Source organism: Dendropsophus ebraccatus, chromosome 10 (assembly GCF_027789765.1).
Source record: "Dendropsophus ebraccatus isolate aDenEbr1 chromosome 10, aDenEbr1.pat, whole genome shotgun sequence".
NCBI classification, from domain to species: domain Eukaryota; kingdom Metazoa; phylum Chordata; class Amphibia; order Anura; family Hylidae; genus Dendropsophus; species Dendropsophus ebraccatus.
Genome location: NC_091463.1, coordinates 11,724,749 through 11,750,240, shown reverse-complemented (window position 1 = coordinate 11,750,240; position 25,492 = coordinate 11,724,749). Strand labels below are relative to the sequence as shown.

At 44.2% G+C, this 25,492-nt stretch overlaps 1 protein-coding gene across 4 annotated transcripts in view; it reads right to left on the bottom strand.

Moving 5' to 3' along the window:
• The window catches only part of GRIN1 (glutamate ionotropic receptor NMDA type subunit 1), a 90,628-nt gene that overhangs the window by 15,048 nt on the left and 50,088 nt on the right, over positions 1 to 25,492 (bottom strand). For all 4 annotated transcript variants that reach the window (XM_069942672.1, XM_069942673.1, XM_069942674.1 and 1 more), the window contains 13 exons: positions 25,371 to 25,471; positions 17,857 to 17,978; positions 17,553 to 17,727; positions 15,152 to 15,296; positions 14,811 to 14,894; positions 14,126 to 14,261; positions 13,915 to 14,042; positions 12,747 to 12,911; positions 10,863 to 10,981; positions 10,648 to 10,760; positions 9,909 to 10,057; positions 6,787 to 6,944; positions 3,570 to 3,731 (listed from right to left, as the gene is read on the bottom strand). In XM_069942672.1, the coding sequence (XP_069798773.1) occupies positions 3,570 to 3,731; positions 6,787 to 6,944; positions 9,909 to 10,057; positions 10,648 to 10,760; positions 10,863 to 10,981; positions 12,747 to 12,911; positions 13,915 to 14,042; positions 14,126 to 14,261; positions 14,811 to 14,894; positions 15,152 to 15,296; positions 17,553 to 17,727; positions 17,857 to 17,978; positions 25,371 to 25,471 (1,757 nt within the window). The remainder of the gene's footprint in view (positions 1 to 3,569; positions 3,732 to 6,786; positions 6,945 to 9,908; positions 10,058 to 10,647; positions 10,761 to 10,862; positions 10,982 to 12,746; positions 12,912 to 13,914; positions 14,043 to 14,125; positions 14,262 to 14,810; positions 14,895 to 15,151; positions 15,297 to 17,552; positions 17,728 to 17,856; positions 17,979 to 25,370; positions 25,472 to 25,492) is intronic.

Sequence of the window (25,492 nt, the reverse complement as noted above, 5' to 3'; positions counted from 1 at the left end):
ACCTCCCAATAACCTTACACACAGTGAGAAACGAGCCTTGGAGTGGCTAAAAAAACGACCTGATTTGAAGATCACACGTGCAGATAAAGGTGGCTCTACAGTAGTCATGCAGAAGAGTTACTATCTGGAAGAGGCACATCGCCAATTGGACGATAGGAACACCTACGTCAAGATTGATAAGGACCCGACCATCAAGATTAAAGAACGGCTGCGACTGCGAGGACTCCTTCATAAGGCAGTGGCTAACAAAGCCCTTGATCAGAAAACTGCTGAGAAGCTTATCCCTGATTCGCCTCGCAAACCGAAGTGGTACTTGTTACCCAAGATACATAAGTCGCTGAGCCGGCCGCCGGGCCGCCCCATTGTCTCGGCGGTCGGCTCAGTGACTGAGGGGCTATCACAGTACCTTGATTGGGCCCTCAGACCTCTCCTCCTGACCTTCGCTACTTATTTAAAGGACACCAATGACTTCCTGCAAGCTTTAGATACTATCTCCTGGCAACCTGAATATTCTTTGGCGTCCATCGATGTGGAGAGCCTCTACACCCGCATCCCTCATGATGCGGGTGTGGGGGCTCTTGACCACATCCTTGGACGCACGGGCCAGTCATCCTCCTAAAGGTCCTTTATTAGTGATGCCCTCCTTTTTGTTTTGGGGAATAATTTTTTCACTTTTGAAGGAGATTGGTATCGTCAGGAAACCGGCACCGCTATGGGTACGCCGGTCTCCTGTACGTATGCCAATCTCTTCCTTTCCTGGTTTGAACAAGATTTTATTTTTTCTACTAAGAATCCCTACATTAAATTCATTGTTTCTTTTTTCAGATATGTGGACGACATTTTAATTGTCTCGAATGGCACCCCAGACATGTTCCATGAATTCGTCGCATATCTGAATACATCTAATTCAGTTAATATGTTGTTCACATATAATTTTGGGGGTTATAAGTTAGATTTTCTGGACGTTAAAGTAGAAATCATTGATAATTCCATTCATACATCTGTTTTTCGTAAGGTAACAGCCTCCAATTCTCTATTGCATTTTGCTAGTTCACATCCTTTTTCTGTTAAAAAGTCTATACCTTTTAGTCAAATGTTGAGAATCAGACGCATCAATAACAGTGACGAGACGTTCCTTGTCCAAGCCAATGAATTGCGCCATCGTCTGACAGCTAGGGGATATCCCCCCGCCGTCATCAATGACGCATACATTAAAGTGAGCAACATGAGCTATACTTCCCTACGTGTACCCAAATACAAACACACTAGACAACAAAATAACGAGCAGAGAAGATTCACCTTTTCATTACAAAATTCCCTCATGAATGATACTATTAAAAGTATCATTAGAAAGCATTGGTATATTTTAGAACAGGATGAAGATATTAAAACCGCTGCCCTTAATAAACCACTGTTCACATTCAAGAGGAGTAAAACCATAGGAGACACATTGGCCTCGGGAAGGATTGACCGCACTCAATCATGGCTAACTAAATCTCTACCCTCAGGTAACAGACGCTGCGGGCAGTGTCAATACTGCCCCCAGCTACTCACACAATCCTATATTATTTTGGGAGGGGTAGAATGTTTCATAAAACAGTTCATTACTTGCAAAACTACTCATGTAGTATCTGCTATTATCTGCCCCTGCCATAAGTATTATATAGGGAAAACTAAGAGGGCATTGTGGACAAGGTTTAAAGAGCATCTCTACTCGCTACGATCGGGAAAAGGGGTCCCCCGCCTTATCAACCACGTACGCAATGATCATGCTAATGATGCGAGATGTTTAAAGGTGATAGGCTTGGAAAGGGTTAACCCTCCCGGCAGCGGCGGGGACTGGTTGAAATTGCTGCTTAAATGTGAGACCAGATGGATTATCCGACTGGACGCTACGGGCGTCTCTGGCCTCAATGAGAGAAACGACTTAAATGCCCTACTATTCTAATATGCTTGCATCGGCTTGTTTTTAATGAGTTCTTATAATATTGTTTTGTAGTATTTTTATACTATTTTCACTTGTATCACATTACCTATAAACACACCCCCACCTGTGTTACGTAGCCAGACCTGACGAAGCGGAAGTCCGCGAAAACGTTTGTCTGATTGCACCCGCTCCTCCACCTTCCCCCTTCCCCGCTATGTTCATTCCTGGATGAATAAAGAATCTTCGGCATCTAACGTGGTGAGTGACCGCCTCAATTCTTCTACCTACTCCAAGTTGGACTGTTTGCTTTGGCATTGGGCACCTCCACTAGCCGCACAGTTTATCCAGTTTTAGTTTGCCTGTCCACTTTATCGCATACCGATTGTGTATATAGTAGTGCCAGCCGCTCCGTCTCCACTATATTTTTAATATAGTAGTTATATTCCTGTATATAGGAACAGTATTATAGTTCATATATTCTTTTATATAAGGGGCAGTATTATAGTTCATATATTCTTGTATATAGGGGGCAGTATTATAGTAGTTATATTCTTGTATATAGGAGCAGTATTATAGTAGTTATATTCCTGTATATAGGAGCAGTATTATAGTAGTTATATTCTTGTATATATGGGCAGTATTATAGTAGTTATATTCTTGTATATAGGAGCAGTATTATAGTAGTTATATTTTTGTATATAGGGAGCAGTATTATAGTAGTTATATTCTTGTATATAGGAGCAGTATTATAGTAGTTATATTCTTGTATATAGGAGCAGTATTATAGTAGTTATATTCTTGTATATAGGAGCAGTATTATAGTAGTTATATTCTTGTATATAGGGGGCAGTATTATAGTTCATATATTCTTGTATATAGGGGGCAGTATTATAGTAGTTATATCCCTGTATATAGGGGCAGTATTATAGTAGTTATATTCTTGTATATAGGAGCAGTATTATAGTAGTTATATTCCTGTATATAGGAGCAGTATTATAGTTCATATATTCTTGTATATAGGGGGCAGTATTATAGTAGTTATATTCTTGTATATAGGAGCAGTATTATAGTAGTTATACGGTTCAGGGAAGAAAAAGTTTTTTGTTTCTTCTCTTTTAGTAGTTATATTCATATACTATCCATAGAGAGAATAAAATCCATCCTTTATCCTGAGGCATGATGGGAGTGACATGTAGGATTAATAAGGTATTTAGCAAAACTAGTTTTCTCAGCATTTCTTACTGACGCCTTCTTTTATTCCCCTGTGATAGTTGTGACAGTTCTTTACATTCCCTTCTCTTCTGTATAACAGGAAATAATTTGTCATGAAATACCTGTAATCCCGGATCTCACATTAGGTGATGGTCTCCTCTATGGATGTTTTCTATTCTATTTGTTTTCCTATGAGCCTGAGGTAGGGTCCCTGATTACTCAGCCCCCCCCCCCCCCCTATTTTTCCATTCTAGGGTGCCCATTAAAATCAATAGACTGTGTTGCATGTGACGGTCTTGGGCATAATGTCGTCCTTCCATGACCCTCGTGAAGATTCCCCCTCCCATAGTTGTGCATATTGTTTCAGAAATGTGGGATCAAACCTGCACCTTCCCCTGTCTTTAAACAACTAAAAGGGTCTGGAACATACTTGAGAATGTTGAGGGACACGTTCTGCTTCCATGGACTGTCCTTTCTCATACCGATTCCAAAACCAGAACGGAAGAACAGTTCTCCGGTGGTGACGAGATCACACTTCTGAGAGGCCTCAAACTCCAGGACGGCAGAATCCCAGATGAAAGCGTGAAGTTTACTGAGAAACACGAAGGGGAGACATTTAGGAATAACCCCAGGTACAGATTCATGGTGATCAGAGGTCTCCTAAACATCTAATATAGATGCATCTACCCTGCCTGGTATCTCTTTTGTAGGGAAAGGGCTATGTCTATGAACAGTAAAAAGCAATAGCAATGGAGCAGGTGACCCTTGGCGTCATCTTATGTGGTAACACCCCTGAACCCCTTTATTTATGTCCCTGGATTGCAGGAGTATAGATAGAGAGGGAGAGAGAGAGAGAGAGAGAGAGAGAGAGAGACAGATAGGAGGTAGATAGATAGGAGATAGATAGATAGATAGATAGATAGATAGATAGATAGATTTGATTAATGATTTGTATGTGAAATAACATTGTTCTTCCATCACACTTTGCTTTGGTCCCAGAATCCTCCTTTTGCAGCCATTCCAGCATTGCACACCTTTGGCATTCTAGCTATTAATCTGTTGAGGTAAGCTGGAGAAATTGCACCCCACACTTCTAGAAGCAGCTCCCACAAGTTGGATTGGTTGGATGGGCACTTCTGGCGTACCATACGGTCCAGCTGCTCCCACAACAGCTCAATGGGGTGGTGATCTGGTGACTGCGCTGGCCACTCCATTACCTATAGAATACCAGCTGCTGCTTCTGCTGTAAATAGTTCTTGCACAATTTGGAGGTGTTTAGGGTCATTGTCCTGTTGTAGGATGAAATTGGCTCCAATCAAGCGCTGCCCACTGGGTATGGCATGGCGGTGCAGAGTGATAGCCTTCCTTATTCACAATCCCTTTTACCCTGTACAAATCTCCCACCTTACCAGCACCAACCCCAGACCATCACATTACCTCCACCATGTATAACAGATGGCGTCAGGCATTCTTCCAGCATCTTTTCATTTGTTCTGCGTCTCACAAACGTTCTTCTTTGTCATCCAAACACCTCCAACTTGGATTCATCCGTCCACAACACTTTTTTCCAGTCTTCCTCTGTCCAATGTCTGTGTTCTTTTGCCCATCTTAATCTTTTTCTTTTATTGGCCAGTCTCAGATATGGCTTTTTCTTTGCCACTCTGCCCTGAAGCCCAAAATCCCGCAGCCGCCTCTTCACTGTAGATGTTGACACTGGTGTTTTGCGGGTACTATGTAATGAAGATGCCAGTTGGGGACCTGTGAGGCGTCTGTTTCTCAAACTAGAGACTCTAATGTGCTTATCTTCTTGCTTAGTTGTGCAACGCGGCCTCCCACTTCTTTTTCTACTCTGGTTAGAGCCTATTTGTGCTGTCCTCTGAAGGGAGTAGTACACACCGTTGTAGGAAAGTTTCAATTTCTTAGCAATTTCTCGCATGGAATGGCCTTCATTTCTAAGAACAAGAATAGACTGTCGAGTTTCAGATGAAAGTTCTCTTTTTCTGGCCATTTTGAGTGTTTAATTGACCCCACAAATATGATGCTCCAGAAACACAATCTGCTCAAAGGAAGGTCAGTTTTGTAGCTTCTGTAACGAGCTAGACTGTTTTCAGATGTGTGAAGATGATTGCACAAGGGTTTTCTAATCATCAATTAGCCTTCTGAGCCAATGAGCAAACACATTGTACCATTAGAACACTGGAGTGATAGTTGCTGGAAATGGGCCTCTATACACCTATGTAGATATTGCACCAAAAACCAGACATTTGCAGCTAGAATAGTCATTTACCACATTAGCAATGTATAGAGTGGATTTGTTTAAAGTTAGGACTAGTTTAAAGTAATCTTCATTGAAAAGTACAGTGCTTCTCCTTCAAAAATAAGGACATTTCAATGTGACCCCAAACTTTTGAACAGTAGTGTAGATAGATGATAGATAGATAGATAGATAGATAGATAAATAGATAGATAGATAGATAGATAGATAGATAGATAGAAGATAGATAGATAAATAGATAGATAGATAGATAGATAGATAGGAGATAGATAGATAGGAGATAGATAGATAGATAGGAGATAGATAGGAGATAGATAGATAGATAGATAGATAGATAGATAGATAGATAGATAGATACATAGATAGATAGGAGATAGATAGATAGATAGATAGATAGATAGATAGGAGATAGATAGAAGATAGATAGATAGATAGATAGATAGATAGATAGATAGATAGATAGGAGATAGATAGATAGATAGATAGATAGATAGATAATAGATAGATAGATAGATAGATGGATAGATAGATAGATAGATAGATAGATAGATAGATAGATAGATAATCTAATATAATTCCTCCAAGATCAGTATCCTTATCAGGTCTGTATTCTTCATTAAATTTTCCCAATGCTTAAAGGGATACCCCATAAAAATCAAATCAACTATTGTCAGAAAGTTATACAGATCTATAAATTACTTCTATTTTAAGAAATCTCCAGTTTTCCAGTATTTATCAGCTGCTGTATATCCTGCAGGAAGTGGTATATTCTTTCCAGTCTGACATAGTGCTCTCTGTTGTCACCTCTGTCCATGTCAGGAACTGTCCAGAGCAGGAGATGTTTTCTATGGGGATTTGTTGCTGCTCTGGACAGTTCCTGACATAGACAGAGGTGGCAGCAGAGAGCACTGTGTCAGGAAAGAATACACCCCTTCCTGCTGGACATACAGCAGCTGATAAGTACTGGAAGACTGGAAAATTTTTAATAGAAGTCATTTAAAAATCTGTATAATTTTCAGATTTTTTATTTTTAAAAAATCAGAGTACCCCTTTAAAAGGATCAAGCCACAAACCTTATTACATAACATCCTGAGCGTAATTTTGTACAAGAGTTTCCAATAAACTTAGATATGGAAGAATAAATGTCAGTAATAGAGGATGGGGTCCCCTAGAGGTCGCCCATAGAGATGACCATTGTGCCGTGACGTAATGTCACACATTCCCGCCTGAGCCCTTTTATAACCTCTGCGAGCAATGTCGCCCAGTTACATTCCGCACTATTATCTGTACTGGGGCTCGGAGCTGCTGTGGTTTCCCGGTGCAGCAGGTTTCTGGCAGGAGATGGTGCAATGACTGGGGGGGGGGCACTTACTTATCCCGCACTGCCTGGATGGCCTCAGCAGCGCTCTCGTAGTTATGTTTTTCCATGTGCCGATACATTGTGCTCAGCTCCACTTGTCTCCTGAAGTAAATGTCCACAGAGCTCTGCTTGACGGTAGCGTAGATGAACTTATCACTGGGGTTACGGAGCTGCGGAGGGAACCATGAAAAAAATTAAAGTGAAAAAAAACTACATTTAAAGTGCTTCTCTGTAATGACTTGTTAAGGTCAGAAAGTGAAAACTTCATGGTACGTGATCAATTTCCCTACAGCGCCACCACAGGGGGAATTGAGTACTACACCGTATCCACTGGAATCGATAGGATATCTGTATAATGTGGGACAGGACAGGTCCTCCAGTGAGAGAGACGCTCTTAGTAACCGCTGACATGGGGATCCTTCTTTATTAAAGGGGTAAAAATACTTTAAAATCAGAACTGATGTCAACTGAAGTACTGGAAAACTTCAGATTTTTTAATAGAAGTAAATTACAAATTTCGGGCACTTTATGAGACCAGTTATGAGACCAATGACACCATTGTTATTGCGATCGTTTGCTCCATCTGATCCCAACAAATGAAGGAGCGGCGTGGAATTACACTGAACGCTTGGCGCTTGTCAGCACCAAATGGACGATGAACGATTTCTCGTTGGTCGTTTGACCGTTGCCGCATTTACACGAAATAATATTATTTAAATTCAAACGATATAATGATAATTTGCACGATAATTGTCCTGTGTAATAGGGCCCTAATATGGATGTAAATACAGCTGTGAAGCTGGACTTTGTATGTGAGTGGTTTTATAGACTGGACGGACCCTTTAAGGGGTTCTGGTTACAGGATTAGATGCTGAGCTGTTGATGCTGGATGTGTCTGACATTCCGGGGTCATTCAGTAAGAAGCTATCAGGGGCCTGGTGTGTGATCAGTGATGGTGATGTGTGCTATGTGATCAGTGATGGTGATGTGTGCTATGTGATCAGTGATGGTGATGTGTGCTATGTGATCAGTGATGGTGATGTGTGATATGTGATCAGTGATGTGTGATCAGTGATATGTGATGTGTGATCAGTGATATGTGATGTGTGATCAGTGATATGTGATGTGTGATCAGTGATATGTGATCAGTTATATGTGATCAGTGATATGTGATGTGTGATCAGTGATATGTGATGTGTGATCAGTGATATGTGATCAGTTATATGTGATCAGTGATATGTGATGTGTGATCAGTTATGGTGATGTGTGATCAGTGATGTGTGATCAGTGATGGTGATGTGTGATCAGTGATGGTGATGTGTGATGGTGATGTGTGATCAGTGATTGTGATGTCTGATATGTGATCAGTGACGGTGATATTTGATCAGTGATATGTGATGTGTGATATGTGATCAGTGATGGTGATATGTGATGTGTGATCAGTGATGGTGATGTGTGATTAGTGATGGTAATGTGTGATCAGTGATGTGTGATCAGTGATGTGTGATCAGTGATAGTGATGTATGATCAGTGATGGTGATGTGTGATCAGTGATGTGTGATCAGTGATATGTGATGTGTGATCGGTGATGTGTGATCTGTGATGTGTGATCAGTGATGGTGATGTGTGATCAGTGATAGTGATGTGTGATCAGTGATGGTGATGTGTGATCAGTGATGGTGATGTGTGATCAGTGATGGTGATGTGTGATCAGTGATGGTGATGTGTGATCAGTGATGGTGATGTGTGATCAGTGATGGTGATGTGTGATCAGTGATGTGTGATCGGTGATGTGTGATCTGTGATGTGTGATTAGTGATGGTAATGTGTGATCAGTGATGGTGATGTGTGATCAGTGATGTGTGATAGTGATGTATGATCAGTGATGGTGATGTGTGATCAGTGAAATGTGATGTGTGATTAGTGATGTGTGATCAGTGATGGTGATGTGTGATCAATGATATGTGATGTGTGATTAGTGATGTGTGATCAGTGATGGTGATGTGTGATCAGTGATATGTGATGTGTGATTAGTGATGTGTGATCAGTGATGGTGATGTGTGATCAATGATATGTGATGTGTGATTAGTGATGTGTGATCAGTGATGGTTGATTAGTGATATGTGAGGTTTATCTAAACGGCCCTCACACTGTGTTGTATCTATCACTGAATAGTGTTCTATAACCCTGCCGCAACCGGTGATGTGTATCAGGTGCTGACAAGGTCCATGGCGTCTCTATATACAGCCGCACAGTAACATTATATTTACTGTACACCCGCCATGTCTGTGCCCTGGGATGTCTCTGGGGTCTCACATGCAGCTTTAGATCCTCTACATTCATAGCTGTGCTCATCCTGAGCCTCCTGGTTCCTAAATAGAATACCAGCACCAGACTGCAGACGGGTACATGAAGCGGTATATAACTGTGCACTGTGGGAGTATATAGGAAGACGAAATAAAAAGGGATATTCCCACCTGGACACTTATAGCATACCAATAGATATCGGCCCCTCACCTGGAGATGGAGGGCCCCTCACCTGGAGATGGAGGGCCCCTCACCTGGAGATGGAGGGCCCCTCACCTGGAGATGGAGGGCCCCTCACCTGGAGATGGAGGACACCTCACCTGGAGATGGAGGGCCCCTCACCTGGAGATGGAGGGCCCCTCACCTGGAGATGGAGGGCCCCTCACCTGGAGATGGAGGACCCCTCACCTGGAGATGGAGGGCCCCTCACCTGGAGATGGAGGACCCCTCACCTGGAGATGGAGGGCCCCTCACCTGGAGATGGAGGGCCCCTCACCTGGAGATGGAGGACCCCTCACCTGGAGATGGAGGACCCCTCACCTGGAGATGGAGGGCACCTCACCTGGAGATGGAGGGCCCCTCACCTGGAGATGGAGGACCCCTCACCTGGAGATGGAGGACCCCTCACCTGGAGATGGAGGGCACCTCACCTGGAGATGGAGGGCCCCTCACCTGGAGATGGAGGGCCCCTCACCTGGAGATGGAGGACCCCTCACCTGGAGATGGAGGGCACCTCACCTGGAGATGGAGGGCACCTCACCTGGAGATGGAGGGTCCCTCACATATAGCGGCCAGGAAGCAGCAGGGCAATGGTGATGGGTACTTACTCGGGGGTCATTGATCCCGGTTATCCTCTCCTCTGGTCTGTCCAGCACCAGGAAGGCAGCCAGGTTAGCAGTGTAGGAGGCCACAATGATCATAGCGAATCCGGCCCACACCATGCCCAGGATCCGGGCCGAGAAGCTTCTAGGGGCCCCTGTGAAAGAAGAAGCCATGAAGGATAGGCAGCACAACTACAACTCCCAGCATGCCTGGGTTATAGAATACAATGGAAGCAGATGGCAGGATGACTGTGTGACGAAGTCTCCTGGGAAATGATGGAGTATATAATATCATGTAGTCTATCCCCTTATATACACATGAGGGTTATGGGTCAGGAAGATGGAGCAGTTCTTAATGTACAGCTTCTCTATGATGTGGGGGATTGGTCCTGACTAGAGATGAGCGAACCTGGAGCATACTCGAGTCGATCCGAACCCGATCATTTGGCATTTGATTAGCGGTGGCTGCTGAAGTTGGATAAGGCCCTAAGGCTATGTGGAAAACATGGATATAGTCATTGGCTGTATCCATGTTTTCCAGACAACCTTAGAGCTTTATCCAAGTTCAGCAGCCACCGCTAATCAAATGCCGAACGTTCGGGGTCGGATCGACTCAAACCCGAACCCAGTTCGCTCATCTCTAGTCCTGTGATGGGGGCTGCATGTCCCAGCAGGGGGCAGTAATGAGCACTGATTTCTACCCCACTAACAGACTATATATCATACAGGTCTCTATAGAGGTCACCTTCTCCAATTCCAGAGTTCAGCAGGACCCCCCAGGAGAACCACATGGCAGAAGACAGTGTCAGGGCATCCTCCTCTTCCTCCTCCGTGTTCACTTTAAAGCGGCCAAATGGACTAGAAAGACAAAGTATTTGCGTTGGGTAAGTCAGGGCGTCCAACCAGGTTCAGGGAGAATAGGGGTCATGGGGATGTATATATATAAATGATAGGACTGACCTGAACCTATCCAGCAGATACAGCATGACCGCCACCACATGCACAGAGAGCCCGACCAGCAGCCATAGAGTACTCTGAAAAGGCTGCATAAATGAGTCCAGGGTACTCCTGGGGATTTCCTGTAAGGAGGACAAAGATAATTATATACAGGAGATCCCCAGGTTATACCAGCTGTACATATATAATTATATACAGGAGATCCCCAGGTTATACCAGCTGTACATATATAATTATATACAGCATATACCCAGGTTATACCAGCTGTACATATATAATTATATACAGGAGATACCCAGGTTATACCAGCTGTACATATATAATTATATACAGGAGATACCCAGGTTATACCAGCTGTACATATATAATTATATACAGGAGATACCCAGGTTATACCAGCTGTACATATTTAAATTATATACAGAATATACCCAGGTTATACCAGCTGTATGTATATATTTATATACAGTGTATATACCTAGGTTATACCAACTGTACATATATAATTATATACAGTATATACCCAGGTTATACCAGCTGTATTGGCAGTATTATTTCAGCACTATATGGCACTATTACATTGGCACTGTGTGACATTATCTGTACACTATATGGCAGTATTATTATTTCAGCACTATTACATTGGCACTGTGTGACATTATCTGTACACTATATGGCAGTATTATTATTTCAGCACTATTACATTGGCACTGTGTGACATTATCTGTACACTATATGGCAGTATTATTATTTCAGCACTATTACATTGGCACTGTGTGACATTATCTGTACACTATATGGCAGTATTATTATTTCAGCACTATTACATTGGCACTGTGGGACATTATCTGTACACTATATGGCAGTATTATTATTTCAGCACTATTACATTGGCACTGTGTGACATTATCTGTACACTATATGGCAGTATTATTATTTCAGCACTATTACATTGGCACTGTGTGACATTATCTGTACACTATATGGCAGTATTATTATTTCAGCACTATTACATTGGCACTGTGTGACATTATCTGTACACTATATGGCAGTATTATGTGGCTCTCCATGATATTGTTATGTACCACCATAGTGTGTCCCCCCTCTCAGTAAAGCAGACGGCCCCACAGCTGTGGTGAGATAGCGCTGAGCTGACATGGTTCCTCTCTGCTATGTAGGGCGAAGTGCATTGTCTTTTATCGTGTCTCAAACACTTCTATGAATGTGAAGAATTTTTACATTTTTATGTCAATACTTTACATTTCTTTTTTGCCCTTTTACCCTAAAAATGAAACATATGTCTCCATTTTATCGCTATGTAGATGTTTTTGTCTATATTTCCCAGCAGATATGTCAGCCCTGAGCGGTATGGTATATAGTCCTGGAAAGCCCTTTAGTTATACAGATTTGTATATTGCTTCTATTAAGAAATCTCTTCCAGTACTTATCAGCTGCTGTATGCCCTACAGGAACTGGTATATTCTCTCCAGTCTGACACAGTGCTCTCTGCTGCCACCTCTGTCCATGTCAGGACAGTTCCTGACATGGACAGAGGTGGCAGCAGAGAGCACTATGTTAGACTGGAGAAAATACACCTCTTCCTGCAGGACATACAGCAGCTAATAAGTACTGGAAGATTTTTTTAATAGCAGAAATATACAAGTATGAAGACATTACTTTTCCTCCGGAGTTCCCCTTCATCTCCTGTCAGTCAGATATCAAGCACATATCCCCCATCATGCAGGTAAGGGATGAGGGTCTTTCATGGAAATCCCTTTGCAATTTCATGGAGATTTGTGGGCCCCAAATCTTTATTGCTCTACAGTCGGTGGACAGGGGGATCAGCCCCAGACTGTCCCGGGATTAGGCGGCCATATTGTTGCATACCTTCTTCACCAGGATGGTCAGCCCCTGGTACTTAAAGGGCTTGGAGAATTCGATGTACTGAGCGCGCTCATTGTTGATGGTCAGGGGGGCAACGATCATATCCGCTTGCCCGCTCAGCAGCTCGCCCATCATCCCATTCCATTCTTTCTTATTACTGTTGTTAACCTGAAATGAAATGATGAACTGGCGTTATTGCCGATCCCGGGGCGGCCACACTTATCGGATTAATCTAAGATGATTACAAGTGCAAGTTTATAACATTAGGAACATCTGACTGCGCCGACTCTAAGAGGCAAAGTGAATTTGTCAGGTATTATCCCCGATTAATCCACCAGCAGCTGCATGTAATCTGACAAGTGGATGAGCCGGCGGCATGTCGGCCCACCCCTCACCCGGGGTTATAGCCAGTCACTCGGGATGTGTACACTCACGTATCACATCTGCCTCTAAGGTGCACGTCAGTCCAGGGCCTAATGCCCACATGGTATATACAAGGATCTACTCAGTGGTGTTACCGATCATGGGGGTATATATATATACATAAAGAGGGTGAAATATCCCACCTAAGGGTGGCCCTACAGGAAGGGCCCATAACACTCATCAGTACTACATCTAGGCCCTTGTCTACCCCACCATCGCCATAAGGATAGATGACTGGGATCTGGGCCCTGCGGTGTAGATACCATGGAGGCAGACCACACAGCTGCTATGGGGCCCGGGCAGAAAAGAGTGAACTGCCTCCATGGATCTACAAAACTTACAGTCCTTTCCTCCATGGCAGCCCGCACCCCTCCCCGGTGCAGTGACTCACAGCCATCCGCACGGAGACTTAGAGCGGCCGCAAAGTATGCACCCGGCCCACAACCCCCCTGAGCACAGAGTGGTCGGTCCCTTTATCCCCCAAACCCAGTGAGCAGTGAGCACCCAGCTAGGGCACAGAGCAGACTACCAGCCCCCCAGAACACTGCAGCCCACACAACCACCCCTCCCGCAGACCCACAACAGGATAGGTAACGTTAAACAACGCCTGTTCATGGTGGAACGGGACATTGTTTGTACAGCATGTGAACATAGCCTTAAACAAACCCCTTAGAGGGTCATGTTATGGTTCAGGGGCAGTGTAGGAAATATACAATATACAATGATCTATAATATCTGAATTACTCACCCGCTCCTGGGTGCCAAATTTCCCATCAGCCACCAGGTGAAACTCGTAATTGAAACTCATCTCCTTGGCGAGTTTTAGGAGTAGGTCGATACAGAAACCGTAGCAGCATTGGGGCACAGTGGGGCGACCTGAGGACAGAAGGAGAGATATCAGGGCGAGGCAGAGTAATAATCCGAGCCGTGTCCGTTCAGTCACCAAGGAGGTCCTCTACCTGGGATGGTGTCGTTGGGTCCTGAACACGGGACCTTTTTTATCAGGTCCCCAGTTATGGCATATTCTTCTTTACAGGACCCGTCCGGCAGCGCCGGCTTCACATACACAAAAGGTTCCTGATGAATTGTGACTATCTGCGGGTGAAAGAGACATGACCAGTCAGGGGAAGATAAAAGCAACTTAAAGGGGAACTCCAGCAAATGTTTTGTTCTTTCAAATCAGCTGGTTTCACAAAGTTATATTCATTTGTAAATTATTTCTATTTAAAAGTCTCCAGTCTTACAGTACTTAGAAGCTGCTGTATGTCCTGCAGGAAGTGGTGTATTTTCTCTAGTCTGACACAGTGCTCTCTGCTGCCACTTTTGTCCATGTCAGGAACTGTCCAGAGCAGGAGAGGTTTTCTATGGGGATTTGCTCCTGCTCTGGACAGTTCCTGTCATGGACAGAGGTGGCAGCAGAAAGCACTGTGTCATATTGGAAAGAATACACCACTTCCTGCAGGACATACAGCAGCTGATAAGTAAAGGAAGACCGGAGATTATTAAATAGAAGTAAATTAGAAATCTGTGTAACTTTCTGACACCGATTGATTTGAAAGAAAAAGAGTTTCGCCGCAGTATCCCTTTAAATGATCTGCCCAGACACAACTCATAAACCATGAAAACTGTACAGAGAACATTTACCTTTAAATTGGTCGACATCTTGTAACCTTGCGGTTTCTCCGTTTCGCCGCCTGGCCAAATAATTTTTCGTTCATTTTGTAAAATCTGGTGAAAAAAAAAATCACATTATTGACTGAATCCCATCACATAGGGTGATAGGTGGTCTTCCTCATCACCACTATTTGGGGGAAAGATGGAAGCCCCCTTTAACAGACAAAAAAAAAAAAAAAAAAAAAAGGAAAAAGAAACAATTAAGACAAATGAAGTAGAACATGAAAAGTAGAAATGTAGTACAGAACTAATGTACATAACCTGACGCTATTACCGTCAGACCCCCGCCCCCCCCCATTGCCCTGACTTACATTGCTGCCATTGAAGATACCGACTTGGACGAGTTTGCGGTTCTGCAGGTTCATGATGCTGTAGTTGGCAAATTTCCTATCTCCATCCTCATTGAACTCCACTCTTCCTGTGACTCCCTCAGGATACTTGGAGGACATGAGCACCCTATAGCGACAGTATCAAAGGGGTTTATGTACAGGGTCACTGGTACCATTGCCTGTTCGTCCCCCTATAGCATTACATATGAGCCTGTTATACTCTCATGTCCTCATGACAATACTTCCTGCCCTGGATGGATTTGATGCAGATCTGTCATCATCCACATCAATGCCCTCATCCCAGCTTGCTTAAAAGGGAACTTCAGCAATTTTTTTTCTTTCAAATCAACTGGTGTCAAAAAGTTATACAGATTTGTAATTTGCTTCTATTCAAAGATCTCCAGTCTTCCAGTACTTTCCAGCTGCTGTATGTCCTGTATTCTTTCCAATCTGACACACTGCTCTCTGCTGCCACCTCTGTCCATGTAAGGAACTGTCCAAATCCCCATAGAAAACCTCTCCTGCTCTGGACAGTCATTGACATGGACAGAGGTGGCGGCAGAGAGCACTGTGTCAGACTGGAAAGAATACACCACTTCCTGCAGGACATACAGCAGCTGATAAGTACTGGAAGACTCAAGATTTTGAAATAGAAGTAAATTACAAATCTAAATAATTTCCTGACACAAGTTGATTTGAAATAGAGTTCCCCTTAAAATACATCGCTCAAGAAATTAAGGGAACATTAAATCACACATGGGATCTTAATGATATAAATAGTTTCATTCTTTAAAAACAAAATGATGTATCAATGATCTATGGAAACCAAAATCATCGCCCAGCTGAGGGACGGATTCTAATTCACACCAAAATCATTGAATGTTATCATGACAGCTCTTAAAGGGATATTCCCCTTAAACATAACTTTTGATATGTTGCTGCCCATGGTGAGACTAACAATTCCTTTCATACTTGTTATTATAAATTCAGTCTCCTTCCCCCAGTTCTCAGCTGCTGCTTTCTGCTGAAGATACAAAAATCTGTGTGTGAGCTTTTCTCTCTGTCTCCCCCCCCCCTCCCCCCTCCCTTCTGAGGCAGCTGATGTAAACAAGTCTCTGGCAGGATTTATCTGCAATTTTGTAGCTTCTTTGTAGCAATTTGACCTCAGAATAACCCACCCATTATTACAAAGAAGCTACAAAGTCGCAGATAAAGCCTACCAGGGACTTGTTTACATTATCTGTATCAGAAGGAAGGGGGAGGAGGGGGAGACAGAGAGAAAAGCTCACACACAGATTTTTGTTTTTTTCAACAGAAAGCAGCAGCTTGGAACTGGGGGAAGGAGACTAAATAGATAATAACAAGGAATTGTTAGTCTCACCATGGGCAGCAACATATTAAAAGTTATGTCTGAGTTGAATACCCCTTTATTGTGGTGTTGTATATACGGAAATACAGTGTCCCAGAGGTTACACATTAGTATAGGTCTGGGGAATGTGAGGGCCGGGAAATGACGTCAATGCTTTCATCCTCAAGGATTTGCCTACAGAGCCTGACCACATGAGGCCAGCCATTGTCCTCCACCAAGAGGAACCCAAGGCCAACTGTACCAGTGTGTGGTCATACAATAAGATGTTCATCCCAGTAACTATTAGTGGTCGGGGTAATATTGGCTACCAAGTGGAGGTATGTGCCACCCTCCTAGAATATATCTCCCCAGACCATCACATGACCCAATGCCAAACCAGCCCCGCTGCCCTCATCTGTGAAGAGAATGGGCCTGCAAATTCTGCTCTGGTAAATGCCTACTGAGCGGCCTGGTGCTAGGCTCTGGGCACAGGCCCAACTAGAGGATGTCGGGCCCTGATGCCACCCTTATGAAGTTTCTCTAGATACAAACATGTGGTCTCCTGGACGTCTTTTGTAGGGTTAACCATTTCGGGATTGACCACGACCATTAGATACCGCCTATTGCCACCCATAGTGACAAGGACACTAGCAAAATGCACTTTCATTGCCACTGAAGCCGGTGTCACAGCTATAGACAACAGCGGAGATTTATCAGACTGGTGTAAAGTGGAATTGTCTTAGTCGCCCCTAGCAACCAATCAGATTCCATCTTTCATTTTTCAAAGAGTCTGTGAGGAATGAAAGGTGGAATCTGATTGGTTGCTAGGGGCAACTGAGCCAGTTTCACTTTACACCATGTTTAATAAATCTCCCCCTAGGTGTGGTAAGTTTTCCCTTGATTTGTTTGATCAGTTTATTTGGATCCACATCACAGGACCAAAACACAGACAGGAAGTGTCATGGGAATACAGGAAGCCCTGATAAGTGGCCGCTCCTTCTCCCTCTCCTATGGCCATGGTAGACATATAAGCACCTCTTAAAGAGTGGCCCTGTTTTCCATATGTTGGTATTCCCAACACAACCTCTTGGTGGGTCAGTAATATTTTCTTTTTCAAACAAGTCGTGAATTGCCTGAGCAGCAATGGCCACAGCGTCACTGATGTGAGCGGATTCGTTCTTCCCATTGATCAGCTGGAGACCAATGACTCCTGGAGAGAAGAAGAGGAGAGATCATTGGTAACTGCAGCCGACCCTCACCCTCGTTCGCTCGCTCGTTCCATAATAACTATGGAACTATTGTTATGAATAATAGAATTCCAGTAACCGCATGACATTACCGTCAGGAGCGTATCGCAAGGCACTTCCTGAGATCTCCCGTTCACCCACCAACCAGACGTAGCCGGGCCCGGTCATTTCTAGGACCGCTGCTGTTTTGTATACAGTACTGGCATCATCCTCACTGAAAAGGAAAGAACGTAACAGAAAGATAAAAGCACCATATAAACCCATCAAAGGACTGAGCTCCCACACGGCACTGACCACAAGGCCTCAGCTATCATCTGTTCTGTCATGGAGAATGGAGTTTGTTGACTCGCGATTGTTACGCTACAAGTCTCAGCATGAACCAGCAGAATATTCACCTTATGTGCAAGGTCAACACAAGAGAAGTGGGAAAACAAGGTACAAACAGGGGGCTAGAGTTACCATATTGTTTACCAGAGGACTAAACACTGACTTACAGGGTAGCAACTCCTATAGGTGGCGCTGAAGAGCTTTCTTCCTCCTGGAGGAGAGATGATGTGCATACAGTACCTTATTTCATCAGGGTGCACTGTATGGCCTATAAGACTCTCGTCTCCAGCAGGTAGTCTCAACAAAACACTGGAAACACTACCCCTTCCACCCTACCCAATCAGAATCCTGCTTTATATGAGTGGCTGTCTACGATGGTTCCTCTTCCTTTTGGAGGACATTCTGGTTGCCTATATATCCCTCGTTTTGACACCAGTTAGCGCTCTCCACTACGAGAAGCCCCATCCCTTAGACCATATGACTAAAATTTCTTAAAAAGTCAGCCAGTTCCCTGTTCTGTACAGGGAGCAGAACCCAGAATCATCCATCTACAGAAGGATGATCTTCCTTTTGGAGGATGTTCTGTTTGTCTATTAATTCCTTGTCATTAATCCAACTGGTGTTCTCCACTACGAGAAGCCCCATCCCTTAGACCATATGACAAAAGTTTCTTAACAAGTCAGCCCATATCCTGTTCTATACAGGGGGGCAGAGCCCAGAATCGTCCGTCTACAGAAGGGTTCTCTTCTTTTTTAGGAGATTTTGTTTGTCTATTAATTTGTCATGACACCAGTTGGCGCTCTCCACTACGAGGAGCCCCATCTCTTAGACAATATGTAAAATGTTTCTTAACAAGTCAGCCCATATCCTGTTCTGTACAGGGGACAGAACCCAGAATCAGCCATCTACAGAAGGGTTCTCTTCCTTTTGGAGAATATTCTGGTTGTCCATTGATCCTTCGTCATGACACCAGTTGGCGCTCTCCACTATGAGAAGACCATATAAAGACCATTAAAATGTTTCCTAACCAGACAACCAGTACCCTGTTCTGTACAGGGGCAGAACCCAGAATTGCCCGCCGACAAGAGGCTCCTCTTCCTTTTGAAAGAGATTCTGGTTTGGCTGATAATTTGTAGCCAAGTTTTAAGCCTTCTTAACTGTTCTGACAGTAAGTTACAGAGTAGCTACCTCCATTTGGTGGCGCTAGGGAGACAACCTCTTCTGGAGGAGAACAAATTTACATACCTTTCTTTTTTTATACCAGGGAACACTCCATGGCCTATAAGACTTTCTATACCAGCTGGCGCTTTCTACAAGGAGAAGCACTTCCTCTCAGACCTATGTCAATGGCTTTTCATATAGTCAACTACTGATAAACCTGGAAACAACTGTCTACAGATGGGGACCTCTGGTTCGGATGATAACCCCCTAGTTGTGTTTCATGGCTCTTCTTGGACCGACATTGAAATATAGATAAGTATCTCCAATAGGTGGCACTAGAGAGACAGCTTTCTTCCCTCTGGAGGAGAATCGGTTACACAGTAAAATCAATGATACAGGCATTTGTTTGTCCAATAGCTGATATGTAATGAAGTGAGTTCTGTTCTATAGTCTTTTCATGGTGGATCTGCTGACATTGTGTAAGCTGGACCAATCATCAGCCAACTGCAGGGGGGACGGACATGTGATCTCATTGGTTACCAGCAGCTATGGACTCCACCCATGAGTATATGTTCAGCCAATAGTAAAAGAGATGAACAGAGAGATAGGAAGTAAGACGGAAGGGGATATGAGTAGAGATGAGCGAACCGGTTCGGCCGGTATTGAATCCGGTTCGGATTTTTCCAAAAGTCCGAGTCCGGTTGGATTTGGATTTTTGGAAGTCCGCTCCGATTTTTTTTTTCTTGCTCTCTAAAAAGGAAGTGTTCCAGGCAGGAAAAGTGCACAACACAGTCTGCAGAGAGAGAGGAAGGAGGGGCTGTTAGCAGTGCACAGAGCTGCACAGAGCTCGTCAGTGACAAAACGCTGCTGCTGCTGCTGTACGCTGCTGTACTGACTACTGAGAATATATTGTACAAAAGCAAGGACCACAAGATTATTAGGAAAGCGGAGAGGAGAAACATATAGTGATTGAGAGAGAAAAATAGAGAGGGCTAAAGATAGACAGGTAGATAGATTAGGCATAGGAGAGCAAAGGGCGCACAGAACAAAAATGTGCTATACAGATACAGTATATAAGTACTATACTGTCACCCTTATGAGAGTGTATATGACATAGGTGTTATCCTGAGGCACAAAGATACCTCATGCATGTGTGTAGAATAAAACTCTAAGAGGGAGATTTATCAAACTGGTGTAAAGCAGAATTGTCTCAGTTGCCCCTAGCAACCAATCAGATTCCACTTTTCATTCCTCACAGATTCTTTGAAAAATAAAAGATGGAATCTGATTGGTTGCTAGGAGCAACTAAGACAATTCTACTTTACACCAGTTTGATAAATCTCCTCCTAAGGCTACAAACCCACTTACTGGATCTGCAGCGAGTCCCCTCGATGCGTATTTGCAGCGAGTCTCCCTGCGGATCCTGCACCTATACTTTCAATGGCAGACAAACACGCAGCAGGGATGTACATCCCTGCTGCGAGTTTGTCCGCAGCCTGCCCCGTTAACCCCCCGGCCGCCGGAGCTGATACTTTACCTGATCCCAGCTCCGGCTTGCTTCGGGGGTTCCTGGTCGGAGCTGGGATAAGGTAAAGTATCAGCTCCGGCAGCCGGGGGGTTAACGGGGCAGGCTGCGGACAAACTCGCAGCAGGGATGTACATCCCTGCTGCGTGTTTGTCTGTCATTGAAAGTATAGGTGCAGGATCTGCAGGGAGACTCGCTGCAAATACGCATCGAGGGGACTCGCTGCAGATCTGGCAAGTGGGTTTGTAGCCTAAAAAAAGGTCTCTACAGATATTCCAAGTACAATAATTGGATCCTTGTGAGAGTGTATATGACATACGTGTTATCCTAAGACACAAATATACCTTGTGCATGTGTGTGGAATACAACTCTAAAAATAAAGTGCTATACAGATATACAAGTACTATAGTTGGACCCTTGCGAGAGTGTAGTGGAGAGACTGCTCCTTCACTGCATTTATGACTTTTTCCTGCATAGACCCTGTAATGGTGAGTTTCCTGCATAGACCCTGTAATGGTGAGTTTCCTGCATAGACCCTGTAATGGTGAGTTTCCTGCATAGACCCTGTAATGGTGAATTTCCTGCATAGACCCTGTAATGGTGAGTTTCCTGCATAGACCCTGTAATGGTGAGTTTCCTGCATAGACCCTGTAATGGTGAATTTCCTGCATAGACCCTGTAATGGTGAGTTTCCTGCATAGACCCTGTAATGGTGAGTTTCCTGCATAGACCCTGTAATGGTGAGTTTCCTGCATAGACCCTGTAATGGTGAGTTTCCCGCATAGACCCTGTAATGGTGAGTTTCCCGCATAGACCCTGTAATGGTGAGTTTCCTGCATAGACCCTGTAATGGTGAATTTCCTGCATAGACCCTGTAATGGTGAGTTTCCTGCATAGACCCTGTAATGGTGAGTTTCCTGCATAGACCCTGTAATGGTGAGTTTCCTGCATAGACCCTGTAATGGTGAGTTTCCTGCATAGACAATGTAATGGTGAGTTTCCTGCATAGACCCTGTAATGGTGAGTTACCTGCATAGACCCTGTAATGGTGAATTTCCTGCATAGACCCTGTAATGGTGAATTTCCTGCATAGACCCTGTAATGGTGAATTTCCTGCATAGACCCTGTAATGGTGAGTTTCCTGCATAGACCCTGTAATGGTGAGTTTCCTGCATAGACCCTGTAATGGTGAGTTTCCTGCATAGACAATGTAATGGTGAGTTTCCTGCATAGACCCTGTAATGGTGAGTTTCCTGCATAGACCCTGTAATGGTGAATTTCCTGCATAGACCCTGTAATGGTGAGTTTCCTGCATAGACCCTGTAATGGTGAGTTTCCTGCATAGACCCTGTAATGGTGAGTTTCCTGCATAGACCCTGTAATGGTGAGTTTCCTGCATAGACCCTGTAATGGTGGTCCCAAACTCACGGCCCGCGGGCCAACTGCGGCCCTCGGGACACTAGTTTGCGGCCCCCACCTCAATGTTCATTTTACTGTAAGTGCAGCCCCTCCCCCTGCACACTGACTGTCTGGTGGATGGGCCCCAGACAGTGATACAGTGCTGCTGTCACCACCTGACAAGACCCAAGCGTCAGACGCAGCAGCACTATATTAATGTTTGGGGGCCCTGCGGGACGGACCGTGGCCGCCGGATCAATTTGCGGCCGCCCTGCCTCTTTAAATTGCCCTCCAGTGGCAGCAGACGTACCACACACAGGCACGTCTGTTAGAGCATCCCCCTCCCGGTGACGTCACTTCCTGGACGCACGTCGGCGCGGAGGAGCAAGGAGTGGAGGCCAGAAGGCCAGAAGAGGAAAGAAGTCCAGGAAGCTGCATGGGACTGGAGCCCCAGGATGGAGAGGGACACTGCTGAGGATCGCTGTGAGAGGTGAGTAGGCTTTTATTATTTTGTTTGCTGCACAAAGGGGCTTATATACATAGGGGGGGGGGGGTGCTGCACAGGGGGCTTATATACATGGGGGGGATGCTGCACAGGGGGCTTATATACATGGGGGGATGCTGCACAGGGGGCTTATATACATGGGGGGATGCTGCACAGGGGGCTTATATACATGGGGGGGATGCTGCACAGGGGGCTTATATACATGGGGGGATGCTGCACAGGGGGGCTTATATACATGGGGGGGATGCTGCACAGGGGGGCTTATATACATGGGGGGATGCTGCACAGGGGGCTTATATACATGGGGGGGATGCTGCACAGGGGGCTTATATACATGGGGGGATGCTGCACAGGGGGCTTATATACATGGGGGGGATGCTGCACAGGGGGCTTATATACAGGGGGGGATGCTGCACAGGGGGCTTATATACATGGGGGGGATGCTGCACAGGGGGCTTATATACATGGGGGGATGCTGCACAGGGGGCTTATATACATGGGGGGGATGCTGCACAGGGGGCTTATATACATGGGGGGATGCTGCACAGGGGGGCTTATATACATGGGGGGGATGCTGCACAGGGGGCTTATATACATGGGGGGATGCTGCACAGGGGGCTTATATACATGGGGGGATGCTGCACAGGGGGCTTATATACATGGGGGGGGGGATGCTGCACAGGGGGCTTATATACATGGGGGGGATGCTGCACAGGGGGCTTATATACATGGGGGGGATGCTGCACAGGGGGCTTATATACATGGGGGGGATGCTGCACAGGGGGGCTTATATACATGGGGGGATGCTGCACAGGGGGGCTTATATACATGGGGGGGATGCTGCACAGGGGGGCTTATAAACATTAAATGTTAAGGAACTGTCAATACAGACATTTGAATCTGAATAATAATAATTACATTTCTATAGTCAGCAACTATATGTGGTTTTAACAGATGAAAAAATAAAAACATTTGATGACATTGGAATGTTTTTGTAAGAGCTTTTCTTGTGGAAAACCTGATGCGGCCCAGCCTCACCCAGACTCTACCTCCAGCGGCCCCCGGGTAAATTGAGTTTGAGACCCCTGATATAGATGCTTTAAACCAGGGATGGGGAACCTTCGGCCCTCCAGCTGTTGCAAAACTACAATTCCCATCATGCCTGGACAGCCGAAGCTTTAGCTTTGACTGTCCAGGATTGATGGGAATTGTAGTTTTGCAACAGCTGGAGGGCCAAAGGTTCCCCATGCCTGGTTTAAACTATGAAATCCGAAGAAATCCGAAATTCGGTCGAACCGAACTTTTCAAAAAAAATCCGGAAGTCCGGTCGGACTGAACTTTTGAAAAATTCGCTCATCTCTAGATATGAGACCTAGATAAAATAGATATAGGAGAAAGATAAGACATAAGGAGATAGATAGATAGATAGATAGATAGATAGGAGATAGATAGATAGATAGATAGATAGATAGATAGATAGATAGATAGATAGGAGATAGATAATAGATAGATAGATAGATAGATAGATAGATAGATAGATAGATAGATAGATAGATAGATAGATAAAATAGCAAATCGGAGCAGCACTTCAAATTTCAAGAGAACAACAGGTGCCAGCGGATCCTGGTCGGGACCAATATAATGGAGGAAAATCCACAGCACTCCTTGGTAAATTTCAAAAAAATGTGCGGTTTATTCAAAGGACTTGTGCAGCATACAAACGCGACGTTTCAGCGGCTACTGCCGCTATTGCCAAGCCTTGAAAATAGCTATTTTCAAGGCTTGAAAATAGCGGCAGTAGCCGCTGAAACGTCGCGTTTGTATGCTGCACAAGTCCTTTGAATAAACCGCACATTTTTTTGAAATTTACCAAGGAGTGCTGTGGATTTTCCTCCATTAGATAGATAGATAGATAGATAGATAGATAGATAGATAGATAGGAGATAGATAGATAGATAGATAGATAGATAGATAGATAGATAGATAGATAGATAGATAGGAGATAGATAGATAGATAGATAGATAGATAGATAGATAGATAGATAGATAGATAGATAGATAGATTTTTGTTATAAGTACACAAGATAATATACAAACTTCTCCAAACTCTACAGTATACTGGATGTAAACAACAAAAACTGGACGTATATCAGCAGATTAATGACATCATTAGAATAATTTTCATTTAGAAATAATCTGGAAATTAAAAAAAAAATACATTTTTAGGCTATGTTCACACTACGTATATTTCAGTCAGTAATGTGGTCCTCATATTGCAACCAAAACCAGGAGTGGATTAAAAACACAGAAAGGATCTGTTCACACAATGTTGAAATTGAGTGGATGGCCGCCATTTAATGGCAAATATTTGCTGTTATTTTAAAACAACGGCTGTTATATTGAAATAATGGCCGTTATTTACTGTTATATGGCGGCCATCCACTCAATTTCAACATTGTGGGAACAGAGCCTTTCTGTGTTTTTAATCCACTCCTGGTTTTGGTTGCAATATGAGGACCATAATACTGACTGAAATATACGTAGTGTGAACACAGCCATAAGGGGAACATTCTGCCTCCCTGCCTGGCTGTACCTGACATTATACATACGGCATTTACTACTCAAAGAATAAATATACTGCAATATACACAGACACTGGAAAGGGGTCGTGGGGTCAGGGGTCAGCTTACCTGGCGGAGAGGATGATCACTCTGGCTTCCATCCCTTTGGCTTCTGTCAGAAGAGCCGTCACATTTTTGGTCCCAGGTTCAAAATGAAGGACTTTTTCAGCCTGTGATTAGTGTGAGCAAAT